Source organism: Dendrobates tinctorius, unplaced genomic scaffold (genome assembly GCF_039654945.1).
Source record: "Dendrobates tinctorius isolate UK_male_01 unplaced genomic scaffold, ASM3965494v1 ptg000270l, whole genome shotgun sequence".
Classification (NCBI taxonomy): Eukaryota; Metazoa; Chordata; class Amphibia; order Anura; family Dendrobatidae; genus Dendrobates; species Dendrobates tinctorius.
Genome location: NW_027361937.1, coordinates 11,092,675 through 11,116,579, shown reverse-complemented (window position 1 = coordinate 11,116,579; position 23,905 = coordinate 11,092,675). Strand labels below are relative to the sequence as shown.

General features: G+C 43.1%; 1 protein-coding gene across 3 annotated transcripts in view; it reads left to right on the top strand.

Annotated features, from left to right (window-relative positions):
- Nucleotides 1-23,905, top strand: part of MTCL2 (microtubule crosslinking factor 2) — a 125,855-nt gene that overhangs the window by 48,166 nt on the left and 53,784 nt on the right. For all 3 annotated transcript variants that reach the window (XM_073559435.1, XM_073559436.1, XM_073559434.1), the window contains exons 4-5: nucleotides 9,191-9,244; nucleotides 17,045-18,283. In XM_073559435.1, coding sequence (XP_073415536.1) covers nucleotides 9,191-9,244; nucleotides 17,045-18,283 — 1,293 coding nt within the window. The remainder of the gene's footprint in view (nucleotides 1-9,190; nucleotides 9,245-17,044; nucleotides 18,284-23,905) is intronic.

Here is a 23,905-nt window from a genome sequence, read left to right as displayed (position 1 = left end):
AGGGTTTCCCAACACATTGGCCTCACCAGGTCCAGGGGCTCAGCGGGTGCTCTTCAGGACATCCATCTCCTCCTGAGACTGCCCAACACTCACACCTCACCAGGTCCAAGGTCATACCTTGTGCTCCAGGGATCCGATTCTTTTCCTAGAATCTCCCAACATTGACCCTCCAGTACCTTGCTCACTGAACCCTCCAGGTACACAGTCTTTATCACTGACCCAGGTCAGTACAACACGAACACCTGTCCGTTACCTGTGTCGGCCACACAGGTCCTCGGATACCTCTTCTCCACAGAGGCGGCACCCTATAGCAATCACCAGTTTATTGCTCACTGAGCCCGGTCTGTAAAACACTTTTTTTTTCTTTTTTTTTCTTTCACGACCGTCACCTGCTGGCCACGCAGATTCTCGGACCCCTCTACAGCAGAGGTGTCCTATAAGTCTCTTCCACTGACCTGTCAGCACATCACACGGCTTTCCATACCATCAGCCCTCCTGGCTCAGCGTTGCCCTTAGCAACCGAATTTTGCAGTCCTCTTCTGTTGCTCCTAGCAACAAGGCTACAACACTGCCCATAGCTTTCTCCACCAAATATGAGTTAGTGCTGTCATTTAAGTAGGGAATCACTCGCTCAGCAGCCACAAAATCAGATCCGGCACAGGTTTTCCATACACTCAGAACGGTCCATGTGGTTTATTAAACATCATAAACCATGACCAGCAATATATAAACGGCATAGCGTCCATGACAGAGCTTCACTCTGTTAGGCTACTTTCACACTTGCGTTTTTTGCGCTGCGCACCGTGCGCCGTGCAAATGCACATAAAAAACCACATCATGCATTTAAAATGTGCAGTTTTTTGCGGGTTTTGGTGCGTTTTTAAAAAACGCATGCTTTTTTTGCGCATACGTGCACATTACCATGCGCACGTATGCGCACCCATAGACTATAATGGGTGTTTGGCTGTAAAAAAAACCCGCATTGCGTGCACATGCGGTTTTTGGGGGCAAGTCGGACGCACAAAAAATGCAACAGGATGCATTTTGTGTGCCCGAGCGTACACTACAAAAACGCATGCGCATACGCATGTGTATGCGCACCCATGTAAAAGATAGGGAAAAAATGCATGCTTTTTTGCGCTAAAAAACAGCGCAAAAAAAAACCGCAAGTGTGAAACCAGCCTTAGCAATGTCCAATATGCAGGCTTTTCAGCCTCACAGTTATATCTCACCCCGTCAGGGTTCTCTCATGGCTGCTTCTCCATACTGCAGATACTCATTTCCTCCAGGGAACTCTCAGGCACTTGCAGCCATTACTCACAGCATCCACACGTGCTGTCAGGCAGGAAGCCCCATCTCAGCGGGACCTTCCACACTGGACCAACCGGGTCCAAGCATTCACCCCCATGTGACACCCTGGCCACATTATATGGTCCATAGCCACGCCCACCGGGTCACATGACTCTGACCTCATCACAGGTCCTTCAAGCCTTTACACACTCTTTACAATAGTGCTTTAAACACACCCCCTGGGTGGGTTTGTAGGTAATCAGGCCCACCCATCTCTCTAGTTACCTTGAGACTTCTCCCTTACACATTGAAACAACACCTCAGCAGTATCACTGCTGATCAACACATACAGTAAGTCTCCATCCCAAAGCCACCCACTTTGGGATACATAACGGCCATTCAATACTTAGGAGATGTTCCAGCAACTTCGACCAAAGGATGGTTAAAATCAAAAGACTTTATTCCAAAAAAAGATTAAAAACAGAATAGATACATAAAAAACATATGGTTCACCAATGTGACAGACGCTTACGCGTTTCGGACTAGAGGGTCCTAAATCATAGCTTGAGTAAGGACCCTCTAGTCCGAAACGCGTAAGCGTCTGTCACATTGGTGAACCATATTTTTTTTATGTATCTATTCTGTTTTTAATCATTTTTTTGGAATAAAGTCTTTTGATTTTAACCATCCTTTGGTCGAAGTTGCTGGAACATCTCCTAAGTATTGTGCCTACAAGATTTTCCGGAATCCAAGTTCCCTGCACCGCCCAGGATTGATTGCATTCCTCCAGACTTCACATCTGCTACGGTTTGGTGAGCTGACAAAAATTTTTTTTTTCCTTTGTATAACGGCCATTCAGTATTTTGCCATTCATCCTTTCTCCTGGGACATCCATACAGCGCCCCATAGCGGACTCAGTGGTTACTACACTACAACGGGTCTGGCTGGACCAACACCGGGGCGGACATGAAACATTTCTTAAGAGCTGAGAAGGACTCCTTAGCGAGTTCTGACCAATTTTTTACATCAGCCCCCTTCTGGGTAAGATCTGTGAGTGGTTTAACCACTTGAGAGAAACCTTTAATGAATCTCCGGTAATAGTTTGCAAATCCCAAGAAGCGCTGGAGCCCCTTGAGATCAAGAGGCTGGACCCAGTCTGCGATCGCCAGCACCTTCTTAGGGTCCATACGAAACCCCTCACAAGATACAATCAGCCCCAAAAAGACAGTTCCTGTACGAAAAACGAAAATTTTTCCAATTTAGCACACAAGTGGTTCTCCCTGAGTCTCTGGAGAACAGTCTGTAGATGTTGTAAGTGAGACTGACTGTCCGGGGAATACACCAAAATGTCATCCAAATAAATAACAAAACGGCCTATCAGGTCAGAAAACACAACATTGATAAAGTTCTAGAAAATAGCAGGGGCATTAGTTAACCCAAAGGGCATAACCAGGTGTTCAAAGAGTCCCTCTGATGTGAGGAAAGCAGTTTTCCACTCGTTCCCTTCCCGAACCCTTATCAGGTTGTAGGCCCCCTGGAGATCTAATTTGGAGAACCATTGGGCCCCAGATAACTGGTTACATAGGTCTGGGATGAGGGGAATTGGATAAGTGTTCCTAACCGTTATCTTGTTCAGTTCCCGAAAGTCGAGGCACTGCCGCAAACCACCATCTTTCTTCTTCACAAAGAAGAATCCTGCTGCCACGGGTGACACAGAAGGCCTGATATGCCCTTTGCGGAGACTCTCAGCTATGTACTCCTTCATGGCTTGGCGCTCAGGCCCGGACAAATTGAACAATCGAGCCTTAGGTAACTTGGCTCCGGGTACTAAATCAATGGCACAGTCGTAGGGTCTATGTGGTGGCAGCGCCTCAGCCTCACTTTCGGAAAATACGTCTTCAAAATCCTTCAGGTACTCCGGAATACCTTTCAGACCGACAGACGACACAGATACGGTTTTAACAATGTTAACGAGTCCCCAGGTTACAACATTTATCTTTACATCTCCATTGAGTGATCTCCCCCGTCATCCAATCAATGGTAGGATAATGGCGTTGTAGCCAAGGCATCCCCAGTACCAGTCCTCTAGGCAAGTTATCTAACACAAGAGAAGTTAATTTTTGCACATGTTTGGGACCCACTTTTAGAGAAAAAAAAGTTCAGACCTGAAACAGATACCGTCCTGGGTAGGAGAGGACGAGTTAATTGCCACAAGTTTAACAGGACCCTGAAGCCTGACTGTCTCTATCTTAAGAGTCATAATCCGGGCATCAATCAGGTTAACAGCAGAGCCACAGTCAACAAAGGCGGTAGTCTGAACAGGACCATCACCAAGTTCTAGTTCCACCCGAAGCACAATTTTTGCAAATGAGGAAAAAGGTACCTGAAGGTCTGGGTAGCCTCCTCGACTACTACCCAGACCTAGTCGTTTCCCGCCACCTTGGAGGATGACGGACAGGAGGGCAGTCATTCTTCCAATGTCCAGATTCCCCACAATAGAAGCACAACTGCTTCTCCCGGCAGCGTCTTCTTTCCTTCTCATCACAGGTGACAGCGCTCACCTCCATAGCCACCGGAGGAGTCTGGGTCTCAACGCCACTGGAGAATAATGATGTTTCAAGTTGCAAAACACCTCTTGCCCGCAGTCTGCGATCCATGCGATCCGCTTGGGTCATGGCATCCTCCAGGGAGTCAGATGGAGGATGGAGTGCCAGGGCATGCTTCAGACATTCACACAGGCCTCCACAGAACAGCCCCCGAAGGGCGGCATCACTCCACGAAATCTCGGCTGCCCAACGTCTAAATTCCAAACAGAACCATTCGGCCGAGTGCTTCCCCTGACACTCATCACCATGTCCTCAGCAAAACGCACTCTATCTGGCTCATCATAAATAAGCCCTAAGGCCTCAAAAAACTCATCCACAGTCATTCTCTCCGGGGCAGAAGAGGAAAGAGAAAATGCCCAGGCTTGTGGGACCCCCCTAAGCAGGAACATAACCACCCCCACCGTCTGTTTCTCATCCCCTGAGGAACGGGGTCTCAAGGAGAAAGAGCTTACAGCCCTCTTTAAACGCTCTAAATTCATTTTTGTCACCATAAAACGTATCTGGTAACTTAACCGGGGATCCGGGTGGGACTAAAATGACATCTCTATTCCCCACCTGCTGAAAGCCTGCGGAAAGCGCCCCCTGAACAGAGTCCGCAACCTGCCATTGGGACTGTGCCAGAGTTTGGTGTTCCAAACTTAGCTTCTGCAGCGACTGAGTCAAGCATTTCCCCTGCTCAGATAAGGCATGCATTGGGTCCATGCTGCAGAAGTGAGAGAGAAAAAAAACAAGTTCACGGTCAGTTATAATGTCAGGAAAACCACACTGCACTTGCTCACTGAGCCAGTGCGCATGTCCTAAGTAAGACAAAATGTGCTCAGAGATACCTGTGGAGCGGGCAGCAGCAGAGAAGATGCGTGCTTCAGACCCTCAGGACCTGAAGCACGTGAATGTTGGGGGCGTGGCCTAAACTCCAGAGAGCTAGGAGTTGCAGGAAAACTCCTAGAATGGTAACTACGGGACAAAGTTACTAATTGGCATAGACAGGGACATAAACCAGATCAGGCTGGGGTCAAAGCACGAGATAGCACGACAATTACCAAAGGGCTAGACAGAATGGATAGTCAAGATGTAGCCAAGAAGTCAGAAACCAGAGAAGCAGATATACAGTACAGAATCAACAGGCAAACTCACAACGGGGGACAGAACTGGATCAGAACCATATAAGCAAGCTAGAGGACAACAAACAGGCACACAGGGGTCAACACACTCGGCCAAAGGCAAAAGTATAACTGATAGGGATTGGAGATTCTCAGGGCTATAAAAAGCTCTCTCTGAACCAAAGAGAGGCCACAATAATTAACCCCAGGCGTGCAGGTCAAAGCCTGCACTGAGCTCAAGACATTAACCCCTGATGTGCAGGTCAAAAGCTGCACTGGGATCATGACATCTGGCGAAGGTTACAAAAGAATTTCTGCAGTACTCAAGGTTCGTAAGAGCCTGTGGCCTCCATAATCCTTAAATGGAAGAAGTTTGGGACCACCAGAAGTTTCATAGACCTGGCCGTCCAGCCATTGAGCAATCGTGGGAGAAGAGCCTTGGTGAGAGAGGTAAAGAAGATCCCCAAGATTACTGTGGCTGAGCTCCACAGATGAAGTAGGGAAATTGGAGAAAGTTCTACAAAGTCAACTATCACTGCAGCCCTCCAACGGTCGGGTCGTTATGGCAGAGTGGCCTAATGGAAGCCTCTTCTCAGTACCAGACATATGTAAGCCCACATAGAGTTTGCTAAAAAGTACATAAAGGACTCCCAGACTATGAGAAATAAGATTCTCTGGTCTGATGAGATGAAGATAGAATTATCACCAAAAATTTCTAAGTGGTATGTGTGGAGAAATCCAGGCACTGCTCATCACCTGCCCAATACAATCCCAACAGTGAAACTTGGTGGTCGCAGCAACGTGCTATGGGGGTGTTTTTCAGCTGCAGGGTCGGGACGATTGGTTGCAATTGAAGGAAACATGAATGCGGCCAAGTACAGAGATCATTGATAAAAACCTTTTCCAGAGTGCTCTGGACCTCAGACTTGGCCGAAGGTTCACCTTCCAACAAGACACTGACCCTAAGCGCACAGTTAAATAACAAAGGAGAGCCCTGAGCTAAACCCAGTTGAGCATCTCTGGAGAGACCTGAAAATGGCTGTCCACCAACGTTCACAATCTCCAACCTGACGGAACTGGAGAGGATCTACAAGGAAGAATGGCTGAGGATCCTCAAATCCAGGTGTGAAAAACTGGCATCATTCCCAAGAAGACTCATGGCTGTACTAGCTCAAAAGGGTCCTTCTACTCAGTACTGAGCAAAAGGGTCTGAATGCTTATGACCATGTGATATTTCAGTTTTTCTTTTTTAATAAATTTGCAAAAAATTCTGCATTTGTTTTTGTTTTTTTTTCAGTCAAGATGGGGTGCAGAGTGTACATTAATGAGAAAAAAATGAACTTTTTTGCATTTACCAAATGGCTGCAATGAAACAAAGAGTGACAAATTTAAAGGGGTCTGAATACTTTCCGTACCCACTGTGTATCTTTGCCTGTAGTAAAATCTGCATGCTTGCGGGTACAATTGCATTGAGTGCTCACTTCGGAGAGTTTGTTAGCCCTATGTAGGTGGGCAATCAGGTAATACATGGGGCTGTGTGATGTAAGATACCAGTTCGGGGTCACTGAGTGACACATGATCTTTGTTACATGAGGCTAAGAGGCTGGTATCTGGCATTATATGTATGGCATTGTTCACTGTGTGTTTTCATGCCTGACTCCCATGCCACATGACCAGTGAGATGGCCACCTTGGTTGCCCTAGTTTCTTTTTGTATCATGGTAAATGTTCAACCTGTATTATTATGCTTCAACCAGATGAAGCTGATGATACATTTGAGCACCAGTGTGACAACCACATCCAGACAGAAAACCACTGTATAATACTGTGTCTCAACTGATGCACTAGATGCTAAAGCTACTCTTATTGCAAAGTGTGGGCTCAGTACTGGCATCAGTTCGCTGCAATGACGTGTTTGGGCCATGCCAGAATGATGCACACTTGTGTTCAGGACCATATGTCATGATCCATAGATTATCGATATGTGCCTGCCACTTTTGCCGCTTATAGCCGCTCTTTGGCAACAGTAGATATGAGAAGGACACAATAGAAAGGACCCCAAGAGGTTATGAGAAGGCTCTTAGAGCAGGTTTACAGCATAACTGACAAAACGCAGATTTCGGTCTTCTGCTAAGGCCTGTTTCACACATCAGTTTTCCTGTTCAGTCTAAATCCGCCAAAATAGCGGAAAACGGATCCGCAGGCGGACTGACAGGAACGGGTGTCACCGGATCGGCGGATGTACGGATCCGCCGATGGTTTAAATTTAAAGGAACCCGCGCCGAGATATAGCAGAGTACCTGCATGATTGAGCGGGGGTCCATCGTCGCGATCTGAAGGCATAGCGTGAGAGGGCGATGTCGCGGGTGGTCTTCTCCATGTTGTAATGTTCGGGAGTCCCGCGATAAGAGATCGCGCGACGGGAGAAATGTCGGGAGTCCCGCCACGAGAGAGAGAGAGATCCAGCAGCCAGACAGAATTGGGGGTTAAATATGTTTGCAAACACTGAATGGCGGATCCGGACAGCGAAAAAACGTTGCAGGGTCCGTCCGGACATGTCAGCGGACGACAAAATCTTGGCGGATCCGCTGACATGTGGATGCAACGGATCGCCATCAGTCAAAATCCGCCGATAATGCAAGTCAATGGGCAAAAAAACGGAACCCGCAAAGAAAAATGGCAGATCCGTTTTTTTCACAAAACGGCGGATTTTGACTGATGGTGACAAACGGATGTGTGAAACAGGCCTAATAGTGGCCAAATTTTGACAGCAATAATATCAGAGCGTTATATGGATTTCTACAGTTTAAAGTCTTTTAGGATTTGTTTATACAGAAATATTGTCTAGATCTAACAGATTCAGGCATAATTTATTCAGAAAGGGGGTGACTACTGGTGACTGCCGCTAGTAAAAAAAACACTAAATAGCAATTAAAAAAAAAAATCAAAGTATTCATAATACATTCATGGCATTTAATGAAAGTTTCTCTTTTAATATATAATTAATCTTGAAGTTCCTGCAGAAGACTTTCCTTTGGCTGTTTTGCTTAATATTGGCCCAGAAAAGCTGCGTGATAATTAACACGACGAGCTGAATTAATTTTCTTTCAAACACCTTCAAGTGTTTCAGTCAGTTGGCGTTAAAGGCTTAGATTTCAGCTTGCATGTTTAAAGGAACCAGTGAGTAATTCAACTTGGACAGATCTGAATGTCGTATGTCAAATATGCCCAGTCCAGAGTAAAGGTCCCGTTACATTTAGTGATGCACCAGCGATCCCAACAACGATACGACCCTGTCAGGATCGCTGGTGCATTGCCAAATGGTCGCTAGTGAGCTGCCAAACAGGCATATCTTTCCAGCGACGCAGCAGCGATACAACGATCCGTCGGTGGTCGCTGTTACCTTTTACTCTGCAGCAAGTCTGACGACTTCCGCCTGCGCCCATGTGTTCTGTCGCCAATGACATCGCTAGTCGGTGTCAAACACAGCAATGCATGCCGGCCAGCGGGGCGCCAATGATGAAAAAATGGCCCAGGACATTCGAGCACGATCAGCGATATCCAGCGGGGGGGGCGGTCGCAGGTATGTGTCACACAAAGCGAGATCGCTGTTGCGTCACAAAATCGGTGACGCTTTAGCGTGATCGCTATGTCAGAAAGGCCCTTAACACTCCTGCTCCATATAGAAAGGCTAGTACATGCATCCAAGCTTGCAATTTCTGTACAGACCCGTCTCTTATTAAATGCAGGAGTTTCAGGATTGGGGTGGGGATACTACTATTCCATGTGGACATAAAAACTGCAAATGATTCTGCGATCTTGTATAACATCTCATTAATCCATGTGAATTCGTAGACTTGCCTCATGATATTCGAGTTGGTATGTGCATCCATTAGAATGGACCAGATGGCAGTAGCCCTGGGTTCTAGCCCAGATCTGGCATTGTTGAGTTCTTACAAAAGGCAACACCACATCTGTGTTTTCCATAAACGCAAGTAACAATGGCAAACACGCAGTACAACAATGCCATGATATTTTGGGTTTCATCCCCCGGCCACCTGGAGCTCGTCAGACCATTCAGAATTGATGTCTCATTAATGGACCACATAGCGATCATGGCTGAGGGTGGCTGTAAAATGTGTAAAACTGAATGGTGACTTTTATCTCTGACGTTATAATTCATTTGTAATTACAGAATTCTTTGAAAAGGAGAAGATCAGGCAAATTGGACAAGAAACCATTCCCTCAGGTGAGACCTGGTTAGGTGGGCAGTGGGAATATTAGAAATATATAATGGCTCGCATGTCATGTCTGGACATATCAATTCTTGTGCTGTGGTCATTAATCATTGTAAGGAGATGTTTGCGCACAAATTACATTAACTGCCGCCATTGGCCCGTGACACTTCCTGTCATGATCAAGTGTGATGGTCAGGCACAGTTGTCTAGTAGGGTGACCTTGTCAATGGGGCATACAGCTGGGCCTGTCAACACCTTCCTTTGTCCACAGGAGGGTATGTAGAATACTATAGGCAAAGTTTCGCCTTATGCTGTTTCTAAGTTGCAGTCTACCATTACTTTGTATTACAAACTCGTCATTGCCACATTAATTATGTAGTGCCATTGATTTTTGCATTGCAGTTACAAATAGTCATTGTCTACCTTCTTTCTAGCATCAATTTTTTTTTTTTTTTGACCGATTCTAATTCAATGACTGATCCATATCAAAAGGGAGTCTGTCATCAAAAATTAACTGTTAAAACCAAGCATAGACAATGGGTGGTGTGCACCCTTTTGTGGTCAAACCGCTCCGTGAACCTTGCCATCTAAATATTTTTTTTGCATCGATCTCTGCCATTCTAGGGCATTTGTAAAGCCAGAGCTGTCACTCTAAGAAGGGGAGGATGGCATATATGCACTGAAATGCACAAGGATGCCCTGATCACCTGTGCTTGGTTACAACAGTCCTTTTGCATGAAAGAGGACCTTTCACCAATTTTTGCCTTAGAAACTGTACATTCCTGCACATACTAGCAGGAATGTACAAGGTGTTTAGTTACTGGTTGTTTGCTTTTGTTTACTTCGGCTCTTTTGTGGAGGTACAGGGCACCTACTGGCACCTAATGTAATGTGTTGTTTTTTTATCATTCAGCTTACCGTTTTATTTTGTTAAGCTCTTTGGGGGTGCACGGTCATCCCAATATGAAGCTGTCCAATTGTAAAAAGGCGGCGTCATAGGGACAAAAAAGTGGACACCCACAGTTCTGATCTAAGTGAAATGTCCATTGAGGTCAGGAACTGTTCCAGCGTGGTCTAGTGAGAGGTTTCTCCCCACCCCGGCAATAGAATATCAGAGGTACGAGTGCTGTCTGTGAAAATCACAGATGGCACTCGTACCAGAAAATCGTTCGCGTGCACGAGCCCTTAGACAAGAGGCTACAATTTTAACTCAAAATTTGGTCGAACTGCACTGGGAATATTATATCGGCCCCAAGTTTTTTTTTTTTTTTTTTTTTTTTTTTTTTTCTTTTTCTTATTTTTAAGAAGAAGAAAAAAAAAAAAAAAAAAAAGACACCTATCCAGAATTGGCAGCGAAGACACTGAAGTGGCTCATTTTCTTAAAGGGAATCTGTCACCCTTTTTTTTAGCATTGCAGCTGCTGGCATAGACATCGGGGGCTTATCTACAGCATTCTGTAATGCTGTAGATAAGCCTCCGATGTAACCTGAAAGAGAAGAAAAACACATATTATACTTACCGAGGTTGGCAGTCCGGTCCGATGGGTGTCGCCGTCCCGTCCGGCGCCTCCCTTCTTCATGCAATGACGTCCTCTTCTCCCATCCTGTAATGGCTCCAGCGCAGGCGCACTTCTCTGCCCTGTTGAGAGTAGAGCAGAGTCCTGCATTGTGCAGGCGTTGGGAGAGGTCTGGCGCCTGAGTACTGCAGAATTCTGCTCTGCCCTCAACAGGGCAGAGCAATGCGCCTGCGCCGGAGCCATTTCAGGACAGGAGAAGAGGACGTCATCGCATGAAGAAGGGAGGCGCCGGACTGGACTGCAACACCCATCGGACCGGACCGCCCACCTCGGTGAGTATAATATAACGTGTTTTTCTTCTCTTTCAGGTTACATCGGGGGCTTATCTACAGCATTACAGTATGCTGTAGATAAGCCCCCGGTGTCTTTGCCAGCAGCTAATAGGGGATAAAAAGGGTGACAGATCCCCTTAAAGGCTTTTTTGGTGCCATGTCTTGGTACACTGCCACCAGTCTGTACATGTTAAAGACCCGAATGACATGATGGATTGCATGCTCTCTGATCTTGGAGCCGTGCCAGCCATGGCAGTGGGCATTCATAGAGTTGGGTGACTTTGTCAGGATGGGTGATGTCTGACCTTCTGCGGCAGAAAGAAATGAGAATAGTTTCTACTGTAGATTTGGGATAATGTATCACTAGATTATTCTGGGACTAATTAAAAAGTGTCTTCCTTTTTCTCATTACATTTTTTTTTTTTGTATGCTTGAATGTATTCATTTATGCCAGATCATTAGTATTCTACTCCCGCTTTACAATCTACATCTCAATGGTGCTTTCATTAAGGCTTCTGCCTTCGTTAAGAAAAATAAAGGGGGACTTTCAAACGGTTCTCTTGATTGCAGTGTAAAGGCATCTGAGAAGGATTTAATTTTCAGGGGGGCTGTGAACTCAGACAAATGCTATTCTGTTCTGTGCTGTGCTAGTTTGGCAGATTAATGACAGAGGGGAAGCTGTGTGCAGCACACAGAGCCGCTGTCAGGAATAACGCGCCATGGTCATAATATTTGTACAAGTTGGTACAAAGACCACTACATCTGTGTTTTCTTTAAAAGCAAGTTCCAGCGGCAAACACACTATTTCCACAATGCCGTGTTGTCTTGGGTCTCATCTCGCCTAGATTTCACAACCACCTGGAGCTTATTAGCAGATTCTAAATCCAGATCTCATTAACGTATCACATAATTATGGCTGGGGGTGGTCGCAAAATATGGTGAACTGAACAGTGACTTTCTTTGTCTTTATTTACACTGCATTCTGGCAGAATAGTCAGAATGCACGTTTGAAGCTTTCCTTGGATATAGGCAACGCAAACCTGTACAGTTGGTACTTATTGGAAAGAGAGAATTATATAGTTTATTATTCATGATTTTTCTTTGAAGACTTGTACCGTATATACTCGCGTATAAGCCGAGATTTTTCAGCCCTTTTTATTGGGCTGAAAGTCCCCCTCTCGGCTTATACGCGAGTCATATACGTCAGGGGGTTGGCGGGGGAGGGGGAGCAGGGGTGTCAGATCATACTGACCCCCCCCCCCCCCCGATGCGTCTCTGCAGCCCCCCCGCTTGTCCCACGTTCTCAGGGGCCTGCCTTCAGCCGTCACGTGGTACCGCTCATTAAAGACATGAATATGCGCATATTCATGTATTTAATGAGCGGTATCACGTGACCGCTGAAGGCAGGACTGCAGAGACGCGCCGGGGGATGAGTATATGCGATTTTCACCTGTCCCCGTTCCCACGCTGCTCGCCGCTGCCTGCTGCGTCCTCTGTCAGTGATGTTCAGGTCAGAGGGCTCGGTGACATTGCTAGTGCGCACCGCACCCTCTGCTTCCTGAACATCACTGACAGACGACGTGGCAGACAGCGGCAAGCAGCGTGGGAACGGGGAGAGGTGAATATCTCAGGTGCTGGGTCCTGGCCCCCAGCGACTGAGAGGGGTGAGCATGTCGTTTTTTGTTTTTTTGTTTTTTTTTTATTTGCAGCAGCAGCGGCATATGGGAATTATTCTATGGGGCATCTTATGGGGGCATATTCTATGGAGCATCTTATGGGAGCATATTCTATGGAGCATCTTATGGGGGCATAATCTATGGAGCACTTTATGGGGGCATAACCTATGGAGAATCTTATGGGGCATATTCTATGGAGCATTTTATGGGGCAGCATATGGGGCCTATTCTATGGAGCATCTTATGGGGCATATTCTATGGCGCATATTCTATGGAGCATCTTATGGGGCCATAACCTTTATGGAGCATCTTATGGGGAATATTATTCTATTGAGCATCTTATGGGGCCATTATTAACCTTTATGGAGCATTATATGGGGTGTATTTTGTATAGAGCTTCTTATGGGCCCATCATGAACTGTATGGAGCATTATACTTATTACTGAGCATTACAGACTGAATGAGTCAACAGTGTGATGCAGCAGCAAAATAGGCAAATGCAATTCTAGGATGTATTAACAGAAGCATACAGTCTAGATCACATGAAGTCATTATTGCCCTCTACTCCTCTTTGGTCAGACCTCATCTGGAATATTGTGTCCAGTTTTGGGCACCACATTTTAAAAAAGACATCAACAAACTGGAGCAAGTTCAGAAAAGAGCGACCAGAATTGTGACCGGTCTGCAAAACCCTGTCTTATGAGGAAAGGTTGCAGGATTTGGGAATGTTTAGTTTGCAAAAGAGAAGACTGAGAGGAGACTTAATAGCTTTCTATAAATATCTAAAGGGCTGTCCACATTGTAGAAGGATCATCTTTATTCTCATTTGCACAAGGAAAGACTAGAAGCAATGGGATGAAACTGAATGGGAGGAGACACAGATTAGATATTAAAAAAAACTTTTTGACAGTTAGAGTGATCAATGAGTGGAACAAGCTGCCATGAGAAGTGGTGAGTTCTCCTTCAATGGAAGTCTTCAGAGGCTGGACAGACATCTGACTGGGATGATTTAGCGAATCCTGCTTTGCGCAGGGGGTTGGAACAGATGGCCCAGGAGGTCCCTTCCAACTCTACGATTTTATGATTCTATATGGGGCTCCCGATTCAATATGGATATTCAAAAACATTTAACCTACTGATGTCTCAATCAATTTTGGTATCCATTTCTATTTTTGAAATTTACCAGTAGCGGCTGCATTTTCCACCCTAGGCTTATATGTGAGTCAATAAGTTTTCCCAGTTTTTTCGTGGCAAAATTAGGGGGGTCGGCTTATACACTAGTATATACAGTATTTGCCCTTTTCATTTGTGTTTTGCTGAACAAAACTTTAATTCTTTTTAAATTATGCCAGCGTTATAGGTGCCTGCAACTTCACATCCCAGCATTCATTGCCCCAGCATTGTCCAATAGCATGCCTGCTTCTAACTGAACGGCCACATCTGTTATGTCTGTATGCCATTATGCCAATGGCCTCTCGACTTTTACTCTTCTGTCCATCGAAGCCCTGACTCCGCTCCCTGTGTTCTGTGTCATGGACTATGCTACTAGCGTGACTACACTTGCTCACAAGCAGCGGGCAACAAGTAAGACCGAAGGGAGAACTTAAATGATCGCTGTTTAGGTGCATCTGTTGACCAATGTCAAGGTAGCTTTTTCAGATATTGTCTTTAAGGAGGTAACTGGTAATTGGCTTCAAACTGCATGTTTTATAGCAATCCTGCAGTAAAGTAGTGGAGTCATGTCCCACACAATGTCAAGCCTTGTTGGTTATACATCTTTGTGTCTAAGAAAAGCAGCTGTTTTTTTTCCTGCAAGAAGCACTTATCTCTCTCCAGAATATCCTGTTGTGCAGCCATCCCAAACCGTGATGAAACCCATAATACAAACATAGAGCAAATGCCTAGTAGGCGACACACCCAGACATGCCATGCCCCATGTTTTCTGGACTTTAAATGGCATACACTAAGGAGAATGCAAGCCTTCTAAAAGCTACAATAATTGTTTTCTATTTTTAGGTTTAGTTTTTCTCCATGGTTTAGGAATGTTTATGTGGAAGACATTACATGGTCTTTAGATAATTTTATATCTTTTAAACTTTAACATTGTCTCAAAAAATTTTTTTTTTTTTTTTAATTTAATTTTTTTTTTTTTACAAGCCATCTGTCTTCTATAGCCTGGCTGCAGATTTGAATTAACTGAGAATCCTCCAATAAGCTTGACTTGGTGGTCTGACAGAATGTTCTGATGGTCTGTAATCCCCCCCCCCCCCCCCCCCACACACACGTAAAGAAAATGTGCAAAGAAACAGAAATAAACTGTTAAAGTCAAGTGATGCAAAATCTTTAAATTTTTAGGCTGTGTGCCCACGTTGTGCTAATAAAAAGCATCCCCATGCTATCTTATGGGATTCTGCAGTTGCTGTGTCAATGTTGCGGATTTTACCGCTGCGGAATCGCATAGCGGTAAAATTTGCAGCATGTCCATTATTTCTGCGGAATCGCGCCGATTCCGCCGCCATAGGATTACATTGAAACACTCGCTTTACGCATGTGACTATGCCCACCATGCGTAAAGTGAGCGCTTCATGTGCAGATGGTACCCAGGGTCTGGAGGAGGAGACTCTCCTCCAGGCCCTGGGTACCATAATCCTGTAAAAATAGAATTAAAATAAAAAATAGGGATATTCTCACTTTCTGGCGGCCCCCGGAGTCTTCCCGCCTCTCAGCCACACTGCCAGCATCCTCCGTTCCCAGGGATGCATTGTGCGAATGACCTCTGATGACGTAGCGGTCTCGTATGATGCTACGTCATTAGAGGTCATTGTCGCAAGGCATCCCTGGGAACGGAAGTTGCTGCCAGCGCCAATGAGGACCGGGAAGACTCCAGGGGCCGACAGAGGGTAAGTATATCTCTATTTTTTATTTTTATTTTTTTTTTTACTATTTTTAACATTCTATCTTTTACTATTGATGCTGCATAGGCAGCATCAATAGTAAAAAGTTGGTCCCATTTGTCAAGCACTATGCTTGACAAGTGTGACCAACCTGTCAATCACTTTTCCAAGCAATGCTTCAAATCGCTTGTAAAAGCGCAAGCATTCTGCAAGGTAAAAACCCTTGTGTTTTGCTGGAAAACGCATGCGAATTCCGCATGCGTTTTACCCATGGCAGGGAGTTACGGAAATGTTGCGGACATTTCCGTAGCATTTCTGCAACGTGGGCACTTAGCCTTAATGAAATCCAATGCAAAATAAAAAAATTACTTTATTTTGGGCTAAAAGAAAACCTTTTAAGGTTGTTCTGTTTTTAAAACCATTAAAGTACTTGTTTTCTTGGCTTTGTTGAGTCCTGAGAAAACAATTGCAGATCTGTGTTGCAGATTAGAACTTTGGAAGGCAACAGTTACCATAATTGGAGAACACATTTGTAATCTTTATGGTAGAGACTTTTGGAGTAGATTTGAGTTATGTGCACACATTAAGTATGCATTTAGTGCTTTTTTCCCTGTACAGTTTGGTCACAAAAACTGAAGCATTTCCTAGTACCAGAAAGTGCATGAGATTTCTGAAGTCTCACACACGTTGCTAATTTTTTACTTAGAGTTTCAAATTTCATTTTTGCAGCATTTTCTTCCACCCATTTCAACACATGGGAAGAAAATGCAAGTAAAAAAGCAGCAAAAACCTAAAGTACAGTACTTAACACTGCTTTTTTTTTTCCTGCCAAGAGACACGTTTTTGATGCAGAAATGTCTGCAGCAAATACTCAACGTGTGCACATATTATTACTAAGCAAAATGTGCAAGCCAAATTTGTGTTTTTAATCCCTTTTTTCCTCTACTGGAATACGCCAGTCATGAGGCGGTCTTTAGCTTTGTGCAAATTGTATTATTTGGCATGTGTCAGACTGATATATTTGGCAATTTTTCCTGCTGAGTAGAACATTTTATTTTATTTTCTAACTTTTTATGGACGTATTAGTACATTTTTCATAAGTGTTGTAGTCCCATATTGTTGGAAGACTTAATTTCTTTAGGTTTTTGTTGCCTTTTGATGGTAAGAGTTACTATAAATTGTAAAAAAATAAACCTATTATGAAGCTATTTGAAAAGGATTCATTGATATCCATAAATCATGTCACGACTCTATTATGAATGGAAGCATTGATGCAAATGTAAAAAGTCCTACATATAGCAGTTACAAAAGCACAAGTCTGTTTAGAGTAAATCTTACCTAGAATACTGTTATATTTGTAGCAAAATCTAAAATTTATTTTTTATTTATTTAGGAGGACAACGCAGATCTTAAATGTCAGCTACATTTTGCAAAAGAAGAATCTGCTTTAATGTGTAAAAAGCTAACCAAATTGGCAAAAGATAACGACACCATGAAAGATGAACTGGTAAAATACAGATCTATGTATGGCGACCTAGACAGCTCATTGTCTGTTGAGGAGCTAGCAAACTCCCCACATTCCAGAGAAGCAGAGCTAAAGTCTCATCTTAAACTAGTTGAAGAAGAGGCCAACATATTGAGTCGTAGGATAGTTGAGCTAGAAGTTGAGAATCGAGGTTTAAGAGCAGAGATGGATGAGATGAAAGTTCATGCTGAACGAGAACATCATGGTCAAGACTCTAGATTTGCATTTCCAGCTGGAGAGTCCGGGGACAACTTTGTAGAGCTAAGAAGACATCTCCAGTTTGTGGAAGAAGAGGCAGATCTGCTCAGAAGATCAATGATGGAGCTGGAGGACCAAAATAAACTACTCATGAATGAACTGAATAAATATAAGTCTGACCATGACCTGGACATTACTTTTTCAGAGGACAGCTGCTCCGTCATTAGTGAACCTTCACAAGAAGAACTCACCACTGCCAAAATGCAAATCGGTGAACTTAGTGGAAAAGTGAAAAAACTTCAGTACGAAAACAGGGTGCTTCTCTCAAATCTTCAACGTTATGACCTGGCATCTTGTCAGACTATAAAGCCTTTAATGGAAACTGATGCCGAAGCAGGGGACTCTGCCCAATGTGTTCCTATGTCTCTATGGCGCGAGGTACCAATAGGAGGGGAAACTGATTCTACAGACTCAAAAGAACATGCTGGGAAAAGTATCCTGAAAACTTCAGATATTTGCAACCATTCTCCGTCCAGGATACCAAAGATTAAAGATTTAGAAAGTCTATTTGGCATTAAAGCACAAGTTGAAATAATCAGTAAAGCTATTGAGGTCTTAACATCTGACGCAAATGGGTTTCTTTCGAGTATTAAGCTCTGTTCCGATAATGACCTCTTGTTAACGGAGGCTTTTGATAACAGTGAGGTAACAAGTGAATCCAAACTGGTTCATGCAATCCTTTCTAGACTAGTGGTGCTACAACAGGAGTTAAACTGCTTTACTAAGAAGGTTGATTCCTTTGGAGAGTCTTGTAAAGGACAGCTAGACTCTTTGTCATTATTGCCAGATGCTACCTGTCCAGGTACCTCAAAAGACTCCTCAAGGAAAGAAAACTGCACTAGTTTACAGGTGAGTGCTACATACATTTCCATGCAGAACCTTTCCCTTTTTCCCCATAGCAGTAACATCTTGCTATGTCTAATCCGCTTTAATTAATCTTCCTAACCTTTACCTGTATACCTGATACTAATGGCAAATCTGCTGCATGGTGATTACACTAAAGAGAGGATGCTGCGATTCATATATGCATGATATCTGTAGGACATTTATTTTTACATTAGTGTTTAGGCATCATTCAGATTTCCTTTTTGCTACATGTGTATTCTGTCCATATTTTTCACAGATCAAAACAATTACCCATTGTCATCTACAGAACTGTTCATACATATAGGTTTTTGGGTCCCTGAATATTACAGATGTTTACTGTCCATTCTTAACACTGTAAGGGCTCATTCAAATGTCTGTTCTTGGCTTACGAGTGCTAGTCGTGTTTTTAACTATAATAGTGAAAGGGGTCATTCACATTTCTGTGATGCAAAATGTCTGCAGCCGATGCAATTTAGATCAAATGTTGGATCAAAATCGGTAATGTAAATCTATGGGTCCATGAAAAAATGGATGCCATTTGAGTGCAGTCAGATTATCATGGAGTGTTAGCTAGAAAAAAAAAGATTTTTTTTTTTTTTTTCATTGCAGATATTCTGACCAAAACAGTCAGGTTTTTCTCAAATGTGAGAAAATTGATGTATGACTAAGGCCTAATTAATATATTATATTGTGACAGGGTCACTGGCGTTCTATGTAAGTGGAGAGATGTGTCAGGGTTTGGGTGTTAGGCAAGAGATGGATGGGACGCCTACTCACGATATCTCCCCCTCAAGGGTGTGGATGGGGAATTAAAATGTGCAGCCACTGATATTTTTTTCTGTGTTGTGTGTTTGGAAAGGAACATCTCCAGACAGTAGCTCCAGCAGGAGCTGAAGACATATGGTCTGACCAGGCGAATCCTGCAACCATAAAGACTTGTGTTTTGCTATTTTGTTAGAATGACAATGTTTATTTTGTTAAAACCTGCTTTGGTTTATGCTGTCCCATAATAAACCAGCAGGTGATTTATCTAAGAAGCCTTTCTGTGTCTACCTCTGAAAGCGGCTGAGGAGTGAGTCGACCCCTCAGAGTGTGTGTGTGCATTATTGTTTATTTAAGAGACCACTGCAAATTTTTCAGTTTGTCTGATTTTTCTCTTTGTAGGTATATTTTTGAGTAAAATGTAAATTTCTCTTTTATTCTATAAACTTCTGACAACGTGTCTTTGAATTTCCAAGCACTAAATTTTGTATTTATTTTCAGAAAATGAGAAATGGTCAGAATAACAAAAAAAAATGCAGTACTTGCAGACCTCAAATAATGCTAAGAAAACAAGTTCATAATCATTTAGAAACAATACTAATGTTTTAACTCAGGAAGAGTTCAGAAATCATTATTTTGTGGAATAACCATGATTTTTAATCACAGCTTTCATGCGTCTTGGCATGCTTTCCACCTGTCTGTCACACTGCTTTTGGGTGACCTTATGCCACTCCTGGTACACAAATGTAAGCAGTTCTTCATTGTTTGATGGCTTGTGACTATCCATCTTCCTCTTGATTACATTCCAGAGGTTTTCAATGGGGTTCCGGTCTGGAGATTGGGCTGGCCATGACAGGGATTTGATGTGGTGGTCCTTCATCCACATATTGATTGACCTAGCTGTGTGGCATGGTGCATTATCCTGATGGAAAAAAACAGTCCTCAGAGTTGGGGAACATTGCCTGAGCAGAATGAATCAACTGTTTTTCCAGGATAACCTTGCATGCGGCTTAATTCATACGTCCTTCGCAAAGATTAACCTGCCCAATTCCAGCCTTGCTGAAGCATCCCCAGATCATCACCGATCCACCACCAAATTTCACAGTGGCTACAAGACACTGTGCCTTGTATGCCTCTCCAGGTCTCCATATAACCATTAGATGACCAGGTGTTTGGCAAAGCTGAAAATTAGACTCATAGAAAATTAGCCTCTATGATCCAATCCTTTATGGTCTTCAGCAAACTTCAGCCTGACTCTCCAATGCTTCTCATTGATGAAAGGCTTTTTTCTACCTTTACATGACTTGAGCCCTGCCTCTAGGAGCCTGTTATGAACTGTTCTTGCCATGCACTTCACCCTAGCTGTCATTTGCCATTCCTTTTTTAGGTCATTTGACGTACTCCTGAGGTTGCTGAGTGACATTCGAATAAGATGACTGTCATCCCGGTCAGTGGAGAGTCATTTTCGCCCTCTGCCGGTCTGTAGCTTTGTTGTCCCCTATGTCTGCTGCTTGACCTTGTTGTTTATGGACTGCCATCTTTGAAATTTTAAGGATGGAGGCAACATGACGCTCACTGTATCCCTTTCTTCTAGTAAAGCCAGAAATGAGACCTTCTTTTCCTCGCTCAAGACTTTTTCTTTTCAACTTTTTTGGCATGGTTAAGTTATTTTTTCATTCCTATTACTTTTGAGATATTACTAGCACTTGTTTTGCCATTCAGCTTGTCCTATTGCAAGAGGATTGTGAACACCACAGCAGGTTTTTTACACTTTTAGCCCTGCCTCTAGGAGCCTGTTATGAACTGTTCTTGCCATGCACTTCACCCTAGCTGTCATTTGCCATTCCTTTTTTAGGTCATTTGACGTACTCCTGAGGTTGCTGAGTGACATTCGAATAAGATGACTGTCATCCCGGTCAGTGGAGAGTCATTTTCGCCCTCTGCCGGTCTGTAGCTTTGTTGTCCCCTATGTCTGCTGCTTGACCTTGTTGTTTATGGACTGCCATCTTTGAAATTTTAAGGATGGAGGCAACATGACGCTCACTGTATCCCTTTCTTCTAGTAAAGCCAGAAATGAGACCTTCTTTTCCTCGCTCAAGACTTTTTCTTTTCAACTTTTTTGGCATGGTTAAGTTATTTTTTCATTCCTATTACTTTTGAGATATTACTAGCACTTGTTTTGCCATTCAGCTTGTCCTATTGCAAGAGGATTGTGAACACCACAGCAGGTTTTTTATACTTTCCTTTGTTAAATAAGACTTGGTTCAGGTGATCACCTAATCAGAAGCACATTAAGTAGAATGAGGTGTACTCTGGTTGGAATTCAACTGACACTGGAATGGAGTGGTTGAAAGACATGTAGAGAAGTTGATTTTTATAAAACTGTGCAGTGGTCTCTTAATTTTTGCCAGAGCTGTATTAGTGTATGTACACTGATGAAATGAAAATTGTTACCCTTTATTCTTCTTCTACATAAAAAAATCAAACTTCTGAATGGGACATTGGTGGAACTTTTGTGTGTGTGTGTATAAAATTGAGGTTAGCTGTGAATGGCTGTGAAAAGCATTTTTGAGACCCATTTGTCTTAATGGAACACTGGACCAGATGTGCATTTACTAGCCTTTTTATTGAGTGCTCAAATCCTAGATCACATAAAGGAACTGACTGACTGAAGCAAATTAAAAAAATGAGACCGGGAGTCCAGAAATAAGGGTCGATGAGAAGCTATTTTATACTCCCTTCCCAGCTCTCCTTTTTGGCAGAATATCAATATTGTTGCCTGCAGTATTGGAGTGGCCTAAATTACAATGGGGCGAGGCTGTAAATTGAGGGCTTTTGGTGATCACAGCAGCATAAACTGCATCAGCGAAGCCTCGGAGCTCTTAATTGTCGTACGGATTACTGCAAAGCTACCAAGATAGTGAGTCCTTTACTACTAATAGCCAGGATGAGAGCTAGAATGTGATTACTGACATGTTTTTAAAATTCTACAAAGTTGAGTGAGGCGTAATATTCAGTAAGGAAAACTGGGCAACCAAATATTCAAGCAGGGCAGAGTACAATTGCTATACATCAATTTTTGCAAATATAATGAAAACAATGTGTTCTATGAACGTCTTGAAAGGCACACGCAAAGTAGACTACATGGAGCGTAAAGGGAGATACTGTGGCGTAACAAGACATTTAGTAAATGTCCCTTTTGTGATTGTACGTACGGAGCCAGTACTACTTTTTTATGATCAGGAGATTGAGGTGTAATTGGTTTACAGCAATAAAATCCTTGTTCTGCAATAATAGCATCTCAGCCCATTCACTCAGACCCTTTATGCCCTGAGGCTGAAGTCGTAACTAATTATTGCATTATACTCTGCAGCTCTTTGTTCTTCAAGGCGTGAAAGATGAGCCATACAAATGTGTTGCTTGTATGGATTTGTTAACTGGAAAGTTGGCTGGTATAGTATTAATTCAGCTTGTGCTACAGTGGCATATTAAAGTTTGGGAACCCCTGGTCAAAAGTTCTGTTATTGTTAACAGTTAAGCGAGTTGAAAATGAAATCATCTCTAAACGGCCAAAAGTAAAAGATGACACATTTCCTTTGTATTTTAGGCCAAAAAAAAATATATTGTCTTTTTTTTAATTTTAAAAATTACAAAATGGAAAATTGGCCTAAGCAAAAGTTTGGGAACCTTTTGGAGATTTGTGTGCTCAAATAACTTTGACCAAACTTTCAGACCTTAATTAGCTTTTTAGGGTTATGGTTTGTTCCTTATCATCGATAGGAAAGGACAAGTGATGCAAATTATCCAGCTTTTTTAAAACCCAGCCTCCTCTAACCTTGTGCCAAAAAACAGCAGCCATGAGTTCCTCTAAGCAGCTGTCTAGCACTCTGAAAATAAAAATGATGGAGGCTCTTTAAAGCAGGAGAAGGCTATAAAAAGATGGCAAAGCGTTTTAAAGTTACCCTTTCCTCAGTTCGAAATGTAGATAATTAAAAATGGCAGCTAACAGGAACAGTGGAACATTTCCGTGAAAGCTGTTAGTAGGGTTGCTAGAGAGGCAAATTAGAACCCCTGCTTGACTGCAAAAGACTTTCAGAAAGATTTAGCAGAGTCTGGAGTCGTTGTAAATTTGTTCCATTGTTCAGAGACACCTGCACAAATATGGCCTTCATGGAAGAGTCATCAGAAGAAAATCTCTCCAGTGTTCTCACCATAAAATTCAGCATCATAATTATGCAAAAGTACATCTAAACAAGCAGGATGAATTTTGGAAACAAGTCCTTTGGACCACTGAGGTTAAGATAGAACTCTTTGACCACAATGATCACATGCACGTGTGGAGAAAAAAAGGCACAGAATTTCAGGAAAAGAACATCTGTCCAACTATTAACCATGAGGGTGAATCAATCATGCTTTGGAGATGTGTTGCAGCCAATGGTACTGGGTGCATTTCACAGGTGGAGGGAAGAATGGATTCAATGACATTTCAACAAATTCTTGATGCAAACATAACACCATGTGTAAAAAAAAAAAAAAAAAGCTGAAATTGAGAAGAGGGTGTCTTCTATAAAAGGATAATGATCCTAAACACATGAAAAAATCTACAATAGACTACCGCAAAAGGCGAAAGCTGAAAGTTTTTCAATGGCCCTCACAGTCCCCTGATCTGAACATCATCGAAAATCTGTGGCTAGACCTCAAAATAGCAGTGTATACAAGACGACCCAGGGATCTCACAGGACTGGAAGAAATTTCCAAGGAAGAATGGATGAAAATCCCTCAAACAAGAAATGAAAGATTTGTATGGCTACAAAAAGTGTTTAAAGTGAGCGTCATGTTGCC